General features: G+C 43.8%; 1 protein-coding gene across 1 annotated transcript in view; it reads right to left on the bottom strand.

The window, feature by feature from the left end:
• LOC113803942 (neurobeachin) overlaps positions 1-17,500 on the bottom strand; it is a 562,772-nt gene that overhangs the window by 45,207 nt on the left and 500,065 nt on the right. Inside the window, exon 4 of the mRNA XM_070137169.1 lies at positions 1,040-1,166. Within this exon, the coding sequence (XP_069993270.1) occupies positions 1,040-1,166 (127 nt within the window). The remainder of the gene's footprint in view (positions 1-1,039; positions 1,167-17,500) is intronic.

The raw sequence follows: 17,500 nt of genomic DNA, 5'->3' as shown, positions 1-17,500 counted from the left end.
CATGTCCTCTCCCTGTTCCCTTGTCCCTCCGCCGGCGCCCTCGAGGAATATATCAACCTCGAGTACACTAGGAGAATGCACTTACTGGGGAGGCGAGAGAGGGGAAACGGAAATCATGAGGAAAGTCCAAAGTGCAGGGGGAGGGCGAGAGAGGTCAAAGGGAAGCAAAAGGTGCAAGACAAGGAAGGAAAATGGAGGAAAATTGGAGGACGAGAAGGGGGGAGGCAGTTGGAAGAGTAGACAGCAAGTAGGAAATGAAAAGTGATTGAAAGGTAGAGGGGAAGGAGGGGATTAAAAGTGGGAAGGGACAAAATAACATATAATAGAAGGGGAAGCTGAAGAAGCACAAGGGAAACAAAGCAAGTATTCGTATTTCTGAGAGAAGGGGAAGCAGCATGACTGAAAGAATGACACAGCAAAGAGAGAAATAGAAATACCACGAAACAATATTCCTGAACTGTAACCGGGACAATCAACGCAAACAATACCATGGAATGAGACAGTAAGAATGGAGAAGAGACGTTAGCGAGGAACAATAACAAGGGGGGGGAGGAACAATAACAAGGGGGGACCTAACGAGTACAGCAAACACTACGACGACCGGAGGCGAGAAGCAGTAGAGCCCCGTCAGAAATTCCACTGCAGCGATTAGCATTGCCCTGCATACACCGGCACAAATATCTGATCTTGGGGAAATTCTTGTGATCGTTTTTTTAAGCGCATACCTTCATATAAACCATCCTGGAGTGTTGAACGTGGAAATACAACTGCACCCCGTACATCAGTGAACACCCTCTGTGATACAGCAAGGCAACCACTGACTTAACAAGGTAATTCGGTTACACAACATTACTAGATTACACAGGCTACCCTTCCCTCCGGTCCCACATTCGCTCCTATAGCCTCGGAAACTAAAACTAAAACCCACGAAGCCGGTGATTCAGCCCTACAAGATGAGGATGACGTCGACGCTAAGACGATGACTGTGACGATGACAGGTTGGCCGCAAGGGAGATGATATCACGCACAACGGACTTACCTGCTACAACATTGTCAGCTTGTGGGAGTCGCTGGAGTACGTGAGTTATGAGGCCCACGTCTGTGCACGCCTGGAGGTTTCGCACGCTCTTCCTTAAGATGGCGATGAACACGGACCAGATTTCAGCCTGGAGGGAGAGAAGAGAAAAAAAACCCATTAACTTCAATACTCAAAACCTTTCACGCAAAAAAAGTAAATAAGAACAAGAAAAAAATAGTGGCGAGGGAAGGAAAAGGAGGCAAGGATATGTAACAGCAGGATTGCCAGCAGGGTTGGCGTGAATGTTGAGTTATTAAGGCTTTGGCGAGCGAGACGGGGCCCGCCATGACTCAGGAGGGAAGCGGGAAGGGCGGGCTGGAGCTGCAAGAAGGATGACGACGATTTCATGGCCCTAAAACCGAGGACAGGCGCCATGCAAATAAGGACGGTTTTCAGAGGGAGAGAGGGAGAGAGAGAGAGAGAGAGAGAGAGAGAGAGAGAGAGAGAGAGAGAGAGAGAGAGAGAGAGAGAGAGAGAGAGAGAGAGAGAGAGAGAGAGAGGTGGATGGAGAGAAGAGAGACAGAGAGAGGGTGGATGGAGAAAGAGAGACAGAGAGAGGTGATGGAGAAAGAGAGACAGAGAGAGGTAGATGGAGAAAGAGAGAGAGAGGCAGTGGAGGAGGGAAAGGGAGAGAGAGAGGTGGAGGGAGAGAGGGAGAGAGAGAGAGAGGTGAGGGAGAGAGGGAGAGAGAGAGAGGTGTGAGGGAGAGAGAGAGAGAGAGAGGTGGATGGAGAAAGAGAGACAGAGAGAGGTGGATGGAGAAAGAGAGACAGAGAGAGGTGGATGGAGAAAGAGAGAGAGAGGTGGAGGGAGGGAGAGGGAGAGAGAGAGGTGGGAGGGAGAGAGGGAGAGAGAGAGAGGTGGGAGGGAGAGAGGGAGAGAGAGAGAGGTGGAGGGAGAGAGAGAGAGAGAGATGGAGGGAGAGAGAGAGAGAGAGATGGAAGGAGAGGGAGAGAGACAGAGAGAGAGAGAGAGAGAGAGAGAGAGAGAGAGAGAGAGAGAGAGAGAGAGAGAGAGAGAGAGAGAGAGAGAGAGAGAGAGAGAGAGAGAGAGAGAGAAATTGGAGGGAGGGAGAGGGAGAGAGAGAGGTGGAGGGAGAGATGGAGAGAGAGAGAATGAGAGAGAGAGAGAGAATGAGAGAGAGAGAGAGAGAGAGAGAGAGAGAGAGAGAGAGAGAGAGAGAGAGAGAGAATGGAGAGAGAGAGAGAGAGAGAGAGAGAGAGAGAGAGAAGAGCAAGGGCAAGGGCAAAAAAGACGGGGGAAGAAGAAGGAAGGGTATGGAGGGGAAGAGAGACTGGTCACATGACTTCGAGGTGTATGTACAACAGCTGAAGTTGAGAAGTGAGGTTGAGGTTTCGCTTTAAAAACCAAAGCAGAATGTTGAAAAAAGAAAAGAAAATTTCGACGTTCAACCTAATTATGCAAGGTTCAGAGTAGGTGCATGAGCTCACACATGAAATCTTTTCAGAAATGTCGAATGAATAGTCGACATCAGAAAAGAATATATATAAAATATTTCAGGAGATTTGTGATATAAGCAGGACTTGTAATATTAGATGAACAATAGCAGTAATAACAACAACAGCAATAATAACAACAATAAAAATAATGATAATTATAAAAGAATAACAGTGGTAATAATAATAACGTAGATGATAATACCTATCGTCATTATTGTTGCTGTTATTACCATTATAATGACAATAACAATAACAATAGTATTAACGAAAATATATAAAATAGCCCGCATCAAAACAATAAAAGAAAATACCAACAACAACATTGGCAACTCTGAAGCAGGATTTAAACCCAGCCCTAACGTAGGCCTACAACGAAAACCATATAAGGTAAAGCAGTCTTGATCCCATTCAACGGTCATAGTCGGTCACACATCCAGCAAGAAAAAAATCCTTTCTTTCTCTTTTTCTTTTAGGTAGAACATGTCGAGGACCTTTCAACGTTCGTTTTAATTCGTTTTCCATTTCCGAAAGACCTGTCAATATTTCCGGTAAGAGGTAAGTTGCCTGCAAGGAAAAGGTTAAGCTTTATCCTCTTGCAGGCCGAAGAAGCGAATACAAAATTTGTGTTTATTTGCGTTTTTCGATGGAAAATAGTATGTCTCTATGTATATGTCTGAGTGTGTGTTCAGTGTATATGTAAATGTAAATGTACACGTACATGTATTTTTGTGTGATTTTTTTATGTTTATATCTGTGTCTATATGTTGACATGTATGCTTGCATATGCGTTCAATGAGTATGAATATATGTATGTGAATGCTCCCTCCCTCCCTTCCCCCCTCTCTCTCTCTTCCTCTCTCTGTCTCTCTCTGTCTCTCTCTACCTCCCTTTTCCTCTCTGGCTCTCTTCCTCTCTCTGTTTCTGTCTGTCTGTCTGTCTGTCTCTCACATTCACACACACACACACACACACACACACACACACACACACACACACACACACATGCAAACACACAAAAATAAAGAAAAAAAGGAAAAAAAGGAGAGCCTCGCACAGCGCCCAAAGAGTAGCCTATTTCCATCGGCAAACATCGCTTTGAAAAGTCGGCGCCCCAGTAATGGCACGGATTCTGCATGGTGGGAAAAAATAAGCTTTGCCAATGTATTCCACTTATAGCTATATTATCGGACACTTAATTGCTCGGAAACATATCATACCGACTTGGAAGATCAAACATGGTCTAACTGCAGCATTATTAAAAAGGAATTGAGGGTTTGGGGGAGGGGGGGGTCTGATAACGAGTGGGAACAAAAGAGGGAGAGGTGAAAAAGGAAAAAAAAAGGTGATGAAATGGGCAAAGGTAGGGGAGAGGACACGAGAGGGGAGGGGGAGGAGAGGAGGAAAGAGAGAAAAGGAGAGGAGAGGGGAGAGGAGGGGAGGAGAGGGGAGCGGAGAAAGCGTTCTGATAAATAGTATGAGATAAGAGTTAACATGAGTTGAATGCAGACGAGAAGGTTGGGAGCAAGATGGAACTGAAGATGGAGAGTGAAGGAGAAATCACAGAGCGAGAAGAAGGAAAAAAAACATAGTGAAGATTAGAAAAAGACAAAATGAGAGCTGTAAACTGCAAAATGTTAACCAAAGCGAAAAATAGACTCGACCCAATAGAACAAGAGGAAACCCAAAGCCATCTTTCCAGTCCTGAACACAAACAAAAAATAAAAAGCAAACAAACTCATAAACGGATAAGCAAACAAACCAATAAAAAGCTAAAAATAACACTATGACAAAGTCCCCGACGATGGCCACAAGTTCATTATCGGAATGAAGACAAAGAGCGATGCCGTCGCATCTCTCTCTCTCTCTCTCTCTCTCTCTCTCTCTCTCTCACTCTCTCTCTCTCTCTCTCTCTCTCTCTCTCTCTCTCTCTCTCTCTCTCTCTCTCTCTCTCTCTCTCACTCTCTCTCTCACTCTCACTCCTCACTCACTCACTCTCACTCACTCCTCTCTCTCTCTCTCTCTCTCTCTCTCTCTCTCTCCATCTCTCTCTCTCTCTCACTCTCACTCACTCTCACTCTCACTCTCACTCTCACTCTCACTCTCACTCTCACTCTCACTCTCACTCTCCCTCTCCCTCTCCCTCTCCCTCTCCCTCGTCTCAGCCAGCGGGGGCTAATACAAACAAGTCCACTTATCTCTTCTCTCCCTTGCCATTACCCCGGTGGGAAACAATGGATCCCGGGATTAGCTCTATGAAGGAACGTGCCATATTGAGCCCTATGGATGATACACTTGCGTCCCCCCACCCCCTACTCCCTTCCCACCCACCCTTTCGCAAATAAGGAGACGAATTAACTTTCCCGCTGGAGAAAATATGAAAATTCCAACAAGAGCGAAGTCCATGATCATAGACAAATAGGTAGATAGATAGATAGATTGAGAGAGAGAGAGAGAGAGAGAGAGAGAGAGAGAGAGAGAGAGAGAGAGAGAGAGAGAGAGAGAGAGAGAGAGAGAGAGAGAGAGAGAGAGAGAGAGACAGACAGACAGACAAAGACAGAGAGAGAGACAGACAAAGAAAGAGAGAAAAATCCCAACCCTCAACCCCTACCCGACACCCAACCAGAAAAAAAAAGAAAATACACACGGGAATCGTCGCCAATTTCCCCTCCCACCCCACCCCACACCCCCCACCCGCCCTCCTCCCCAATTCCCGGAGTCGCAATCCCGGGATCCAGTTTTCAACAAAGACGCAGGCGGGATTCAAATCATTCCCGCGATCGATAAGCTCCGGGGGTCGGCGCTGACTTTAATCTTCTGAGACCACCACCTGATCTGCATATCAAATGGCGAGAACAAAAGAAGGATTACACTGCCGGGAAGAAGTTGGAAAAAAGGCATAAATGACTTATGAGACATTATTATCCATAAGGCAGCTGCTGATCTTGTACCGAGGGAGAAGAGGGGGGGGGGAGGAGGAGGAGGAGGACGAGGAGGAAAAAGAAGAAGAAGAAGAAGAGAGAGCGAGAGAGAGCGAGAGCGAGAGCGAGAGAGAGAGAGAGAGAGAGAGAGAGAGAGAGAGAGAGAGAGAGAGAGAGAGAGAGAGAGAGAGAGAGAGAGAGAGAGAGAGAGAGAGAGAGAGAGAGAGAGAGAGAGAGAGAAACAAAGCAAAGACAGGGAACGGCCAAAAAAGGAATAAAAACGAAAAGAAAAAAAAATGAGAACACGGGAATGCAGTAAAAAGAAGAGGATAAGGAGGATGAGAAAGAGTGACGAGCATAAGACCCAGAGCAGGAGGCGTGTGAGAGAGAATAATACTAATGATGTGGCACTCAAAAGGAGAAAGACGTAAGTAGCATTATGAAGTGGGAAAAGGAGTGAGAAGGGAAGAGAAATTCATCCCACTACGAGCATGAGAAATGAGAGCGACGGGGGAAGGACATTTCTCACGCGAAAATAAACAAATAAACATTTTCGAGAGAGGAAGGGAAAGAAAAAAGGAGAGGAAGAAATAAAAAGGGAAAGGGGTAGGGGACGAGGATGGGGGAAGGGACGGTTAAACGAAAGAAGAGAGAGGGAAGGAGGAGCTTGGGAATTAGGGACGGATGGATAGGAAGGAAAGAAGAAGGGAAGAAAGAAATAAAGAGGGTAAGAGATAGATAGATAGATAGATAGATAGATAGAGAGAGAGAGAGAGAGAGAGAGAGAGAGAGAGAGAGAGAGAGAGAGAGAGAGAGAGAGAGAGAGAGAGAGAGAGAGAGAGAGAGAGAGAAAGAAAGAAAGAAAGAAAGAAAGAAATGAAGAAAGAAAGAAAGAAAGAAAGAAAGAGAAAGAGAAAAAGAAAGAGTGAGAGAAACAAGGCATAAAAAAAACTCAATCCTAATGCCAGGTCGATAATCACGTCATCGGGGAGTTAATGAGCGACAATAAGACGAAGGATAATGAGGAAAGGAATAATGGCAAAATAATTAGTATGGGAGAGAGGGAAGAGCGGTGAAGTGGCCTCCCGACATGGCCTGAGTGACGTGGGGCAAGAGTGAGTGGGCTCCGGGGGCGTAAATATATAAATCTGGAAAGAAAATTCAGACGATGAAGACGATGACGACGACGTAGACGACGATGATGACGAAGAAAAAAAGAAAAAAAGGAAAAAAAAGGAGGAGAGAGAGGAGGAAAGAAGGAAGACGAGAATATTAACGAGGGAAACATATGTCCTGCATTCTCCCAGAAAACAAAATCCTGAAGGATTACGAAACTGCTGTCCCAATTTCATTAAGTCCAGTTTGTGCATTGTAGGGTTTTCTACCATAATCAAACACGTTTTAATTCATACTATTTTTACATTAATAGATTCCCCTGCAAGCACTATTTTCTAATTTGTTGCATAATTTACAGAATCACTACTGTATTCATTTGCAGAAATGAAAAGAAACGAAAAGGGGAAATGAAACTAAATGGAAATAAAGCAAAAAAAAAAGAAAAAGAAAAAAGAGAGAGAAATTGAAACCGGATTCCAAATTCAACACACAACCATTATCGGATATGAATAATCACGAACGGGAAATCGCCATAATCATTCAAAATTCATATTCGCTTTCATTGTCTATCATCGACCCCATCCCCTTCCCTCTCCTCCCCTCCCCTCCCCTCACCTCCCCTCTCTCCTCCCCTCCCTCTCCTCTCCCTTTCCCTCTCCTCTCCTCCCCTTCCTCTCCCTTTCCCTCTCCTCTCCTCTCCTCTCCTCCCCTCCTTCCCCTCCTTTTTTCCCTTGAAACGAAGACTCACTATCAATGGTATTCCTAACTTGTGTCTTTATCAGGAGGGAGAGAGAGAGTGAGAGGGAGAAAGAGGAAAAAAAATCCCAAGGCAGAAGTTTAATATCAAGTTGGCTTAAACTTGCACAACAGGCAGCCGAACGGTAGAGGATGACTTTACAAGACAGTTGGAGGATCACAAAAGAAAAAAAAAGTTACTATAAAGGAACCTAACTGAGGGAAACTTGGTCCTTTGGAGGAGTTGGGAGGAGTTATCAGGCATCGGGGAGGAGGTAGGGAGGGAAGGGAGGGAAGGGAGGGAAGGGGTGAGGAGGGAGGAGGGAGGAGAAATGGGGGGTAAAGGAGAGAAGGCGATAAGGGAGGAGAAATGGGGGAGAAGGGGGAGGGAGGAAAAATGGGGGGTAAAGGAGACAAGGCGATAAGGGAGGAGAAATGGGGGAGGAGGGAGGAGTGAGGGAGAAATGGGGGTAAAGGAGAGAAGGCGATAAGGGAGGAGAAATGGGGGAGAAGGGAGAGGCGAGAAAGAATTGGGGTAGGGGGAAAGAGGGAGAGAGAGGGAGGGAAGAGAAGCAAAAGGGAGGAAAGAGGAACGGAAGGATGGGATGGGAATTAAGGCTGAAGAGAGAATGGTAAGAATTAGACGTGACGAGGGAGAAAGGAGACGAGGGGAAAAGATGGTAGGAGAAAGGAAGGAGAGGTGAGGTGAGTAAGAAGCGGGAAGAGAGAAGAGGGGGAAGGGAGGGTGAGAGTGAGTTGAGTCCGTCGCCCGCTAAGTTTCAAGAGGAGAGAGCCAGGACAAGAGGAGTGCATAGTCATGGCGGTAGATAAATGTAAATGTGGACAGGAGGCTTGGTGGTCAAGATGGTGACGAGACGAGAACATTTACAATTTCTTTGCATGAATCTTCTTTTTCAAATCAAAAACATTTATTGAAGGCATACACCCTCCAGACGTCTTATTTACGCCATTCTTTTCACTACAAGTAATAAAATTACAATTAATCTCCCTTCTTTTCAATAGACCTTATAGCTGGCACTTATTTTGACACCAAAATATATAACTCGCCCCAAAAATATTTACCTTCCCGCACCGTACCAAGAGGACGTAACGGCCACCTGCGACATATTTATGCCATTTTATTCACACATTCTTAAGTAAAGTGCCCATAAACCAGCCACACCGTAACGTACATTACTTTTGTCGCTTTTCAAGACGAATTCCTTTTTAAGGTGCATTTCCTCTTCCCCAGCTGCGTGCGCCCTTAAGCCCAAGGGCATATGGCCGCGGGACCTCGCTTCTGCAACCTCCTGCAACTTGCACTCTTGCAGAATACGCGGCGAGAGAATGGGAGAAGCGCAAATTTCTTTTCGCGGTCACTCCAGACACATTAGAGAGATTGCTGCAACCAGAACCTCTCAACACACTGACGAGATGAAGTGTGTTTTATTTCCTCTCACGCCTGTGCGAAATTCGAAATAAGAACAACAAAAGGGAGACCATTATTTTTCTTTTTTTTTAGGTAAGAAGGGAGAAAGAGGATGAGGAGGGGGGGGGAGGGCAGCGAAAGAAAACACTGGATCTGCCTTCTTGCGGCTTCAACGTGAGGGAAAAGCGGAAGACCGTCAAAAGAAGAGGATCAAGGTGGCGGAAGCTCTAGCTAACAGGAGCTCTAGGGACGAGAGAGCTGGAGAAACAGGAGGGTCAAAGAAGGGGAAACTAAGGTACGGTTGTGCGTGAGCGTGTGTGCGGGGTGGGTTATGGATAGAGGAGAGGGGGAAGGGAAGAGTTAATGCCTAACAGAACAAGGGTATTATTCTATCAAGTCTTTTTTTTGGTGGGATGGTTCTCCTCGCAAAGGTAAATCTTCCTTAAATGGATAGTTGGCTCTCGAGCCTTGAATATTTGGATAGATATCACGGGTCTCTCTCTCTCTCTCTCTCTCTCTCTCTCTCTCTCTCTCTCTCTCTCTCTCTCTCTCTCTCTCTCTCTCTCTCTCTCTCTCAAACAACAGCGAGTCCTCCAAAGTTTGTCGCCGCACAAGAAAGTAATGAGAAAGTCTGCCAAAGGAGAAGGCGAAGGCGGCGGGTGGGCTTGTTTACGACGGCAGTCTGTCTCGAGATCTATTCCTTGAGGAAAAAAGAGAAGAGAGAAAGAAAGAAAATTTATATAGAACCCCCTTCCTCTCAATCCCCCAATCGCTGCTTCACTTCTCTCCGTTCTTTTCTAAACTTTCTAGAGAAAAAATTACTTCATCTGCAAAGTTTCCAGACTCTGATTTTTAACATTTATTTGTACATCATTCCCTCGAGGAAAAGACAGTTTATAAATAATAATACATAAAACAATTTACCTAGCCTCTTGTAAATCAACCGCCAACCGTCCCTAAGTGTACAAGCGGGACAACCAAGAGTATAAAATCGATTAACTGCGCCACAGATACGATAAATTCAGAAACGTTTGACCTTAAATATCAGGACAGACTGGGTTCCCTGGTACGGACAGCTACCGTTATAACCACACACACAATACCACCCCTACAAATCCTCACAGACATACATACATACACACCACGCTCATCCACACTCCTCCAACCCCCCAAACACACAAACACTCACACAAACAAACACACACACCCACATACACACAAACGCACACATTCACACACAAACGACCGCAACAAAACACCAACGAAACGACCGTCGTTCGCCGCGGACCCACGTCGCGGCAGCAAAGATCGGGGCCACCGAGGAGGCCGCGCATCCCCCGCGAACCCTGGCCCATAACGCAGGATCAGTAGGAGCCAAATAGGACCTTAGTCGCCGGCTTTATCGTTCGAGTCCGCGCCATATACAGATACATAATGGGACCGTTTACAACAACGACAGCCAAGTGGCGTCCTATGAACAGGTGGAGTACACGGCCGTTCGGAGCGCAACGGACGGCTCGGCGAAGAACGGTCACATTCGGGAACAATATCAAAATTACTCTTGATTTTCCGGCAGAGATCTCGCCAATTACGAATTTCGGAATAGTCGCACTTCAAATCGGCAACACGACATAACAAATATATAAACAAAAATTTAAACAATTTTCCTCAAATTACTGTCAATTGCCCTCTACTTATACAAGAACGAAAAACACAAATACTAAATGCCTGGCAAAGCGATCGCTATTTTCTCATATACAATCCACACTAATAGAAAAAAACATAAAAAACGACGCCCCGCTAAAACACGCTTAGCATAACCGCCGCTATTTCACCTCACACGTCCCAAACCAATATAAAATAATAACAACAATAAAACCTATGAACAAAAACACCACCACCCACAGGCCGCCATACTACGCCTGGCATAGCGTCCGCCCAACGACGTTAGCCCTACAATCGGCCAGTTTTTCGGGCTGTTCGTGTTTACTCAAGTTTCTCCTTTGAGCGAGAGCGATCCGTCTTCCGTGAGGCGAGGCCCTTGCGGCCGTCCCCGCCATCCATCTCCCGCGGGACGGAAAGGGGGAAGAGGGGGAAGGGGAGGGAATAGGGGAGACACTCAAGGAGGAAAAGGAAGAAGAGGAGAAAGGGAAGATAAGAAGAAGAAGGGGTAGTGGTGGAAGAGGAAGAATTAATGAAGAAGACAAAAAGGAGGAGAGGGAGGAGGAGGAGAAGGAGGAGAAGAAGGTGAACAAAAGAAGAAAAAGAAGAACAAGAACAAAAAGATGAAGAAGAGGAAGGAAAATGAGGAGACGGAGAAGAGGAGGTGGTAGTAGTGGAAGAGGAAGAGGAGAAGAAGGAATAGGAGGAAGAAGAGAAGAGGTATGACAAGGGGGAGGAGGAGGAACAAGTGGAGGCGATGGTGGTGGAGGTAGAGCAGGACGAGGAGAAGACTAAAATAGAACAATGATCGTGGACAGGAAAGAATATTCGACATGGAAAACAAAACCCTTCTGGACCATCACGAAGTACTTCTAACCTAGTTTCAGAGCCCAAGGAACATTTTTAAAAAGTCCTTTGAGCACAAATTTGTATAATGGGCTGTTTGGAAAAAACGAAAGGAACATAAGAGCATTACGCAACAACGCAGTATGCAAGAGCGATGCGCGTTTGTAGACACCCAAATGAGAACCTTTGAATAAATAAACAACATAAACGCAACATTTGAGATACGCAAGCGATTTAATGTACAATTATGTATGATATAACTTTGGACAAAAGAGAAAAAATAACGAACTAAAAGATAATTATGATACAACCTGCAATAAAACAGAGGAAAAAAGCTTCGGTTAACTCAGTCCGCTCCATCTTTTTGATATATGCCAATAAATAAAACAACTTTCAAATGAAAATGAGCTCGCGAACAGACTATGAAACGTGATGTAACAAGCAACATTTCAAATTCCACTCAACTCGTCCCTCCCTCCCTCCCTCCCTCCCTCCCCTCCCTTCCTCCGTCCCTTCCTAATAGAAGGTATAAAAAGTATAATCAAAAATGCAATTATTAAAATCCGGCGTCCGGCAAAGTGACGACAACTAACTGGAAATTGCAATCCGTGGGGAAAAAAAAGAAAAGGAAAAAAGAAACTGCTGCAAGGTATAAAAAATGCCGGACCTTTGATTATTGTCAATTCTCTCCCAAAAATATGAGGAATCCCATTTTCTTTTGGAACTCGTCAGATTGGTTCCACTTTAAAGAAAACGGAAATCATAACTCTCTTGCCAGATGCGCAATGTATGAGAGCCATGAGGCCATTTTCTCCGTTGCGAATGAACTCATAAATTAGATTAAAAAATGGCACCTAATGCTATCTAAACGATATATTTCAACAGACGCAATCTTACTCCAGTAATGAGAATCAAATTGAATATCTCTCGAAATTTGATTCCTCTGTCTTAAGAAAAGAAATCCAATCAAGACCCGAATTAAAAAAAAGGCGAACATCAACCCAAAATCAAATTCCTTCAACATCTTCCCGGGAATGTGTTTTCCATCGGGGATTCCACTCTCAACTCTACTCTTAACACGCGCCTCTATCCTTTTTTTTTACACCAATTACGAGCCATCCCACGGAAATCTTTAATTTTCTGGGGGAGACTATCTTAATCCGAGGCATTTTTTTTCCATCGGGCCAAGAGAGACTTTCAAACATTTCTCCCGAAAAAAATAACGGGAGAACTACTTGAACTACTTGGGGAGGGGGGGAGGGGTTGTAGCGGAGTTATGAAACGGAGGGGGGGGGGGAGAGGGAGGAGGTCATACCGCTAACATGTACCCAATTATTGCAACACTTATTGCAAGATACACAGAAGGGGAAGAGGAAGAGGGAGATGATAAAGGCAGAGACGAGGAAAAGAAGCTAACAAAGTAATTCAAATTTTAAAAAATACTACGCAATGCAACCTCTACTCTAGCAAACTTTTGACAATCAAATTAACACAATAATTCATTTAAAGGAATGCAACCATCTTTCTTTCAAAAGGTCCAACAAAATGTATATACAGCCAATTTTTACGCACGTCCACCAGCATTATAAAAATCACAAAATCAAAACATTTCATAAAAAGATATTTCCTCCTATATTCAGATGTAACTGATCTATTACAAACAGGATAAGAAAGCCTTTTCCTCATCTCGTAATGGCTGCCACGTGACCTTTAACCTTTCCTACTCACCGTTCAACTTTCCAGTTCAAATTCCAGAAACTCCGAATAAGGCCCTTTTTAACGGTTACGCGCCAGCCTGAGTGCTACATATAATGTCCCCTAACTTTAACAGACGGCACATATTGAAAACATTTGGGTATGAGATTTGAGGATTACAAACTATGGAACAGACATTTAGACTGCCCAATAACGTTGCCGGGGATTCGTTTTCGAAGGGAAAATATCATTGTGGGCGTAATAGCCACTGAGAGGAAAGTCAGCGCTAATCTCCAGTTTTCTTTCATCCTTCCTCCTTCTCTCGGCATCTATTTGAGTCTCTTTTTTCCTTTTTATCTACTCACTCACACTCACACGCGAACATAAACACACTCATATTTAACTTTTACTTACACCTCTCTCTCTCTCTGTCTCTCTCTCTCTCTCTCTCTCTCTCTCTCTCTCTCTCTCTCTCTCTCTCTCTCTCTCTCTCTCTCTCTCTCTCTCTCTCTCTCTCTCTCTCTCACACACACACACACACACACACACACACACACACACACACACACACACACACACACACACACACACACACACACACACACACACACACTCACTCTTCCATTCTTTTACATCTCTAGCCAGTTCTGCTCTGTTCCTATCACCATTACCGTCACTATAATCACCCTAATCTTCATTATTTCGCATATCTAATGAAAAGTTTATGAATAAAAAGATGCAAAAGAGGAAAGAAAAGATATAATCATAAAACAGGAAAGAACATGAATTAAAGAGCTGGCGAACAAGAAGAGAGAATAGAAAGACAAGGAAAACCTGGGAAAAACGGGAAAAATAAAAATAGACAAGGAAAATCACTTAAAACACGGAAGGAGAAAACAGAAAGAAAAAAAACTATATAATTAAAAATAAGTGAGAGCAGACAGAAACGGAAAAGAATTTTAAGAAAATTTGAGAAAGAAGATAAGAAGCCTTCTTTTCACACCCTGTCCCTGTATCCCGGCACCTTCAGCTTTACTCCGGACAAACAACTGCCGCCGACTCGTCTCATTCTATCTCTTATCCCACTTTAATTACCTTTTAATATTCAGATTTTATATGCAGTTATAACAGTTTCATTTCCGTGCGCTTTCCCCTATCTTTTTCTCTCATATCCGATGAACGCTGCACGGTATGATATATATATGTGTGTATGTGTCAGGGAGTGGTTACCAATTTTCACACACACACACACACACACACACACACACACACACACACACACACACACACACACACACACACACACACGCACACACGTGCACACACACACACACACACACACACACACACACACACACACACACACACACACACACACACACACACACACACACACACACACACACACACACACACACGCACGCACACACACACACACACACACACGCACACACACACACACGCACACACACACACACACACACACACACACACACACACACACACACACACACACACACACACACACACACACACACACACACACACACACACACACAATCATACATACATATATTATATATATATATATATATATATATATATATATATATATATATATATATATATATATATATATACACACGTATGTATGTTTTTTCGTTTTCTGAAAAAAATCTATTAAATCTTTCTAACAAGCGTTGCTTTCTGCTCATGATTTTCCCCATCCAGGGTTCTACATACGAAAGGAAAAGATTTTGTCAGTCTGCATTATAACCTTGTGTGCAAACCATGACTTTAAGATGACTCACTGTCACTATGTCTATGCCACTGCCCTTCTCACCATGTCTGTCCGTGTCTGTTTCTCCATCTATCTCCTCCTCTTCCTCCTGCCTCACCTGTCTTCCTTTTCTTTTTTCATTTCCCACATATTTCCATATCCAATGTGTCCTTTCCCCTCCCTCCCAAATTCCAATCCATTACTCCGGCGGAATCTTTTTTCATCCGGGTTTCTCAGTATTCAAATTGCTTTTACCTCCCTTCACTTTATCTTAATAGATTTTATGAATTTCACCACCGAAGTTGTATTTCTCTCTTTCTTTTTTGAAGTCATAACCAACTGTCTAAATCTTATATAATCCCACTGGGTTTATACTCGTCTTACTGTATCACAGAATGTCTACTTTCCATGCTATATCCTAATTCCTTCTCTTCTATTTCATTTCTCATACATTTCCATTTTCCCTTTCCTTCTCTCTTTTCCACTTCCTTACAAGAACGGCTTCGCTCGGTGATAGACCAGCTGGCTATTTCAACGGGTCATCTGCACGCCTATGCTTCTTTTCCTGGACATGCGGTTCAATCTGCGAGATTCCTCCTATTTCCTTCCCTTCTTCCCCTTTTTCTCTTCCACCTCTTTTCCCTCCCTCGTCTTGGGCATTTTTTCTCTTCTTTTTATTTACTTTACGAATGGCAAATTTGTTTGGGATTTTGCGCGCACACAATCATAACAAGGTAAATCATACATCACAGAAGGAATCCGTTACTAAACCCATTTCTTGTAACAGCGAATATCGTTTTTAATCTTTTGGCTTATCCTCTTATTCATAGGAGTCGACAATAACAATTAACATTCATAGGAGTCTCCACAATAACTAACACCATCAACGCCCACAGCGAACGAGAAACGCTCCTTCTACCGAATCACGTTTCTCTACCTTTTATTCTCTATCTTTATTATATATATATATTTTTTTCATCTCAGTTCTATATTCAGCCACAGTGGCCTCAGGGGATAAAGCCTCTAGTTAGTCAAAATCCTCTCAGATCTCCAGACGGCGACCCTGCCCGGCCTTCATCTCGGGTAGTGGAAAGACGTGTTCTGGAACGGAGGTTAAAGCCCTGTGTGTACGCGCGGGCCGGGGCGGAGAAGGAGACGGCGAGGAAAAGCGATCAGGAGAAAGAGATGGAGCTAGGGAGAGTAGGTGTGAAGGAGAGGGAGAGAGGGGAAAAAAGACGAGAGAGAAAGCAAGAGACAAGTAGGGGTTAGGGAAGAGGAAGAAGAGTGCAGAGAGAGAGAGAGAGAGAGAGAGAGAGAGAGAGAGAGAGAGAGAGAGAGAGAGAGAGAGAGAGAGAGAGAGAGAGAGAGAGAGAGAGAGAGAGAGAGAGAGAGAGAGAGAGAGAGAGAGAGAGAGAGAGAGAGAGAGAAGAGAGAGAGGGAGAGAGAGAAAGAGAGAGAGAGAGAGAGAGAGAGAGAGAGAGAGAGAGAGAGAGAGAGAGAGAGAGAGAGTGAGAGAGAGAGAGAGAGAGAGGAGAGAGAGAGGAGAGAGAGAGAGAGAGAGGAGAGAGAGGAGAGAGAGGAGAGAGAGGAGAGAGAGAGAGAGGAGAGAGAGAGAGAGGAGAGAGGAGAGGAGAGGAAGGGATACTAAAATCAACCCTCCAGCGAGGAAAAACTGGAAGAGATATCCCGTGACGAAGTAGATTCTCCTTATCTACCCGAAGAGAAGCCGAGATCATCCGTCTTTCTCACAGCTCTATCTAGCGCTCTCTCACGCTCAAGGTGGATACGAGATTCCTACGTTGAGGGTGAAATAATAATATTAATGGTAATAATAATAATAATAATAATAATAATAATAATAATAATAATAATAATAATAATAATAATAATAATAATAATAATAATAATAATAATAATGATAATGATAATAATAATAATAATAATAACGATGATGATGATAACGATAACGATAATGATACTACTACTACTACTACTACTACTACTAATAATAATAATAATAATGATGATGGTGGTGATAATAATAACAATAACAATAATAATAATAATGTGATATAGTCACAATGGTATAGGCAACCAATCTATTTAATCTTTAAGTCAGTGAACACGATCATATCACACACTCACTCATTTACAACTTAATCAACACATAATCAATATCCCTACATATATAATACTGCTTCATTTTCGTTATTTGACTTACGTCCTCCGTGTAGACTGCTATCGCAATAAGGCTTACAGATCAACTGAAATATTAATCATTCGAAGTCTTGCAGAGTGGTTTGACCTTTGTACTGACTGCCTCTTGCCTCTGACCTGGCTCTCTGGCACACTCATTAAGCTCCGAGTTCCTTCGTCTCTTCTCGTGCCGGTGGTCATTTCAAACAAATCATTCGTACTTTCTTCCGATTACGAAAAATGCTGTTAGGGTTTATTGATCTTTATTCACCTGATTTATTCAAGCAGCGTTAAGAATTTGGTATGGCGGAACACAAAAAACTTATTATAACGAGTCTTAGCCAGGAATCAGCAGCAGCAGATTCACCTCCCTTGCAAGCAGTACAGGGGAAATCCCACATGACAGTCCCAAGCACACCGTGCAATCAACATTTGCAATTCCGTCCCTGAACAGCACTAAAGAACACTCTCGACGGCTTCTTCCACTACAACCAAGCTATCCTGTGTCAGATCACGTTGAACAAACTATGGTCGAAAGAAAAGAGAAATTCGACGAATAACAACGGCAAGAGAAAGGAAAAGAGA

This window comes from Penaeus vannamei, chromosome 2 (genome assembly GCF_042767895.1).
Source record: "Penaeus vannamei isolate JL-2024 chromosome 2, ASM4276789v1, whole genome shotgun sequence".
Classification (NCBI taxonomy): Eukaryota; Metazoa; Arthropoda; class Malacostraca; order Decapoda; family Penaeidae; genus Penaeus; species Penaeus vannamei.
Note: the sequence above shows the minus strand (reverse complement) of the source record. Positions and strands in the feature narration are given on the sequence as shown.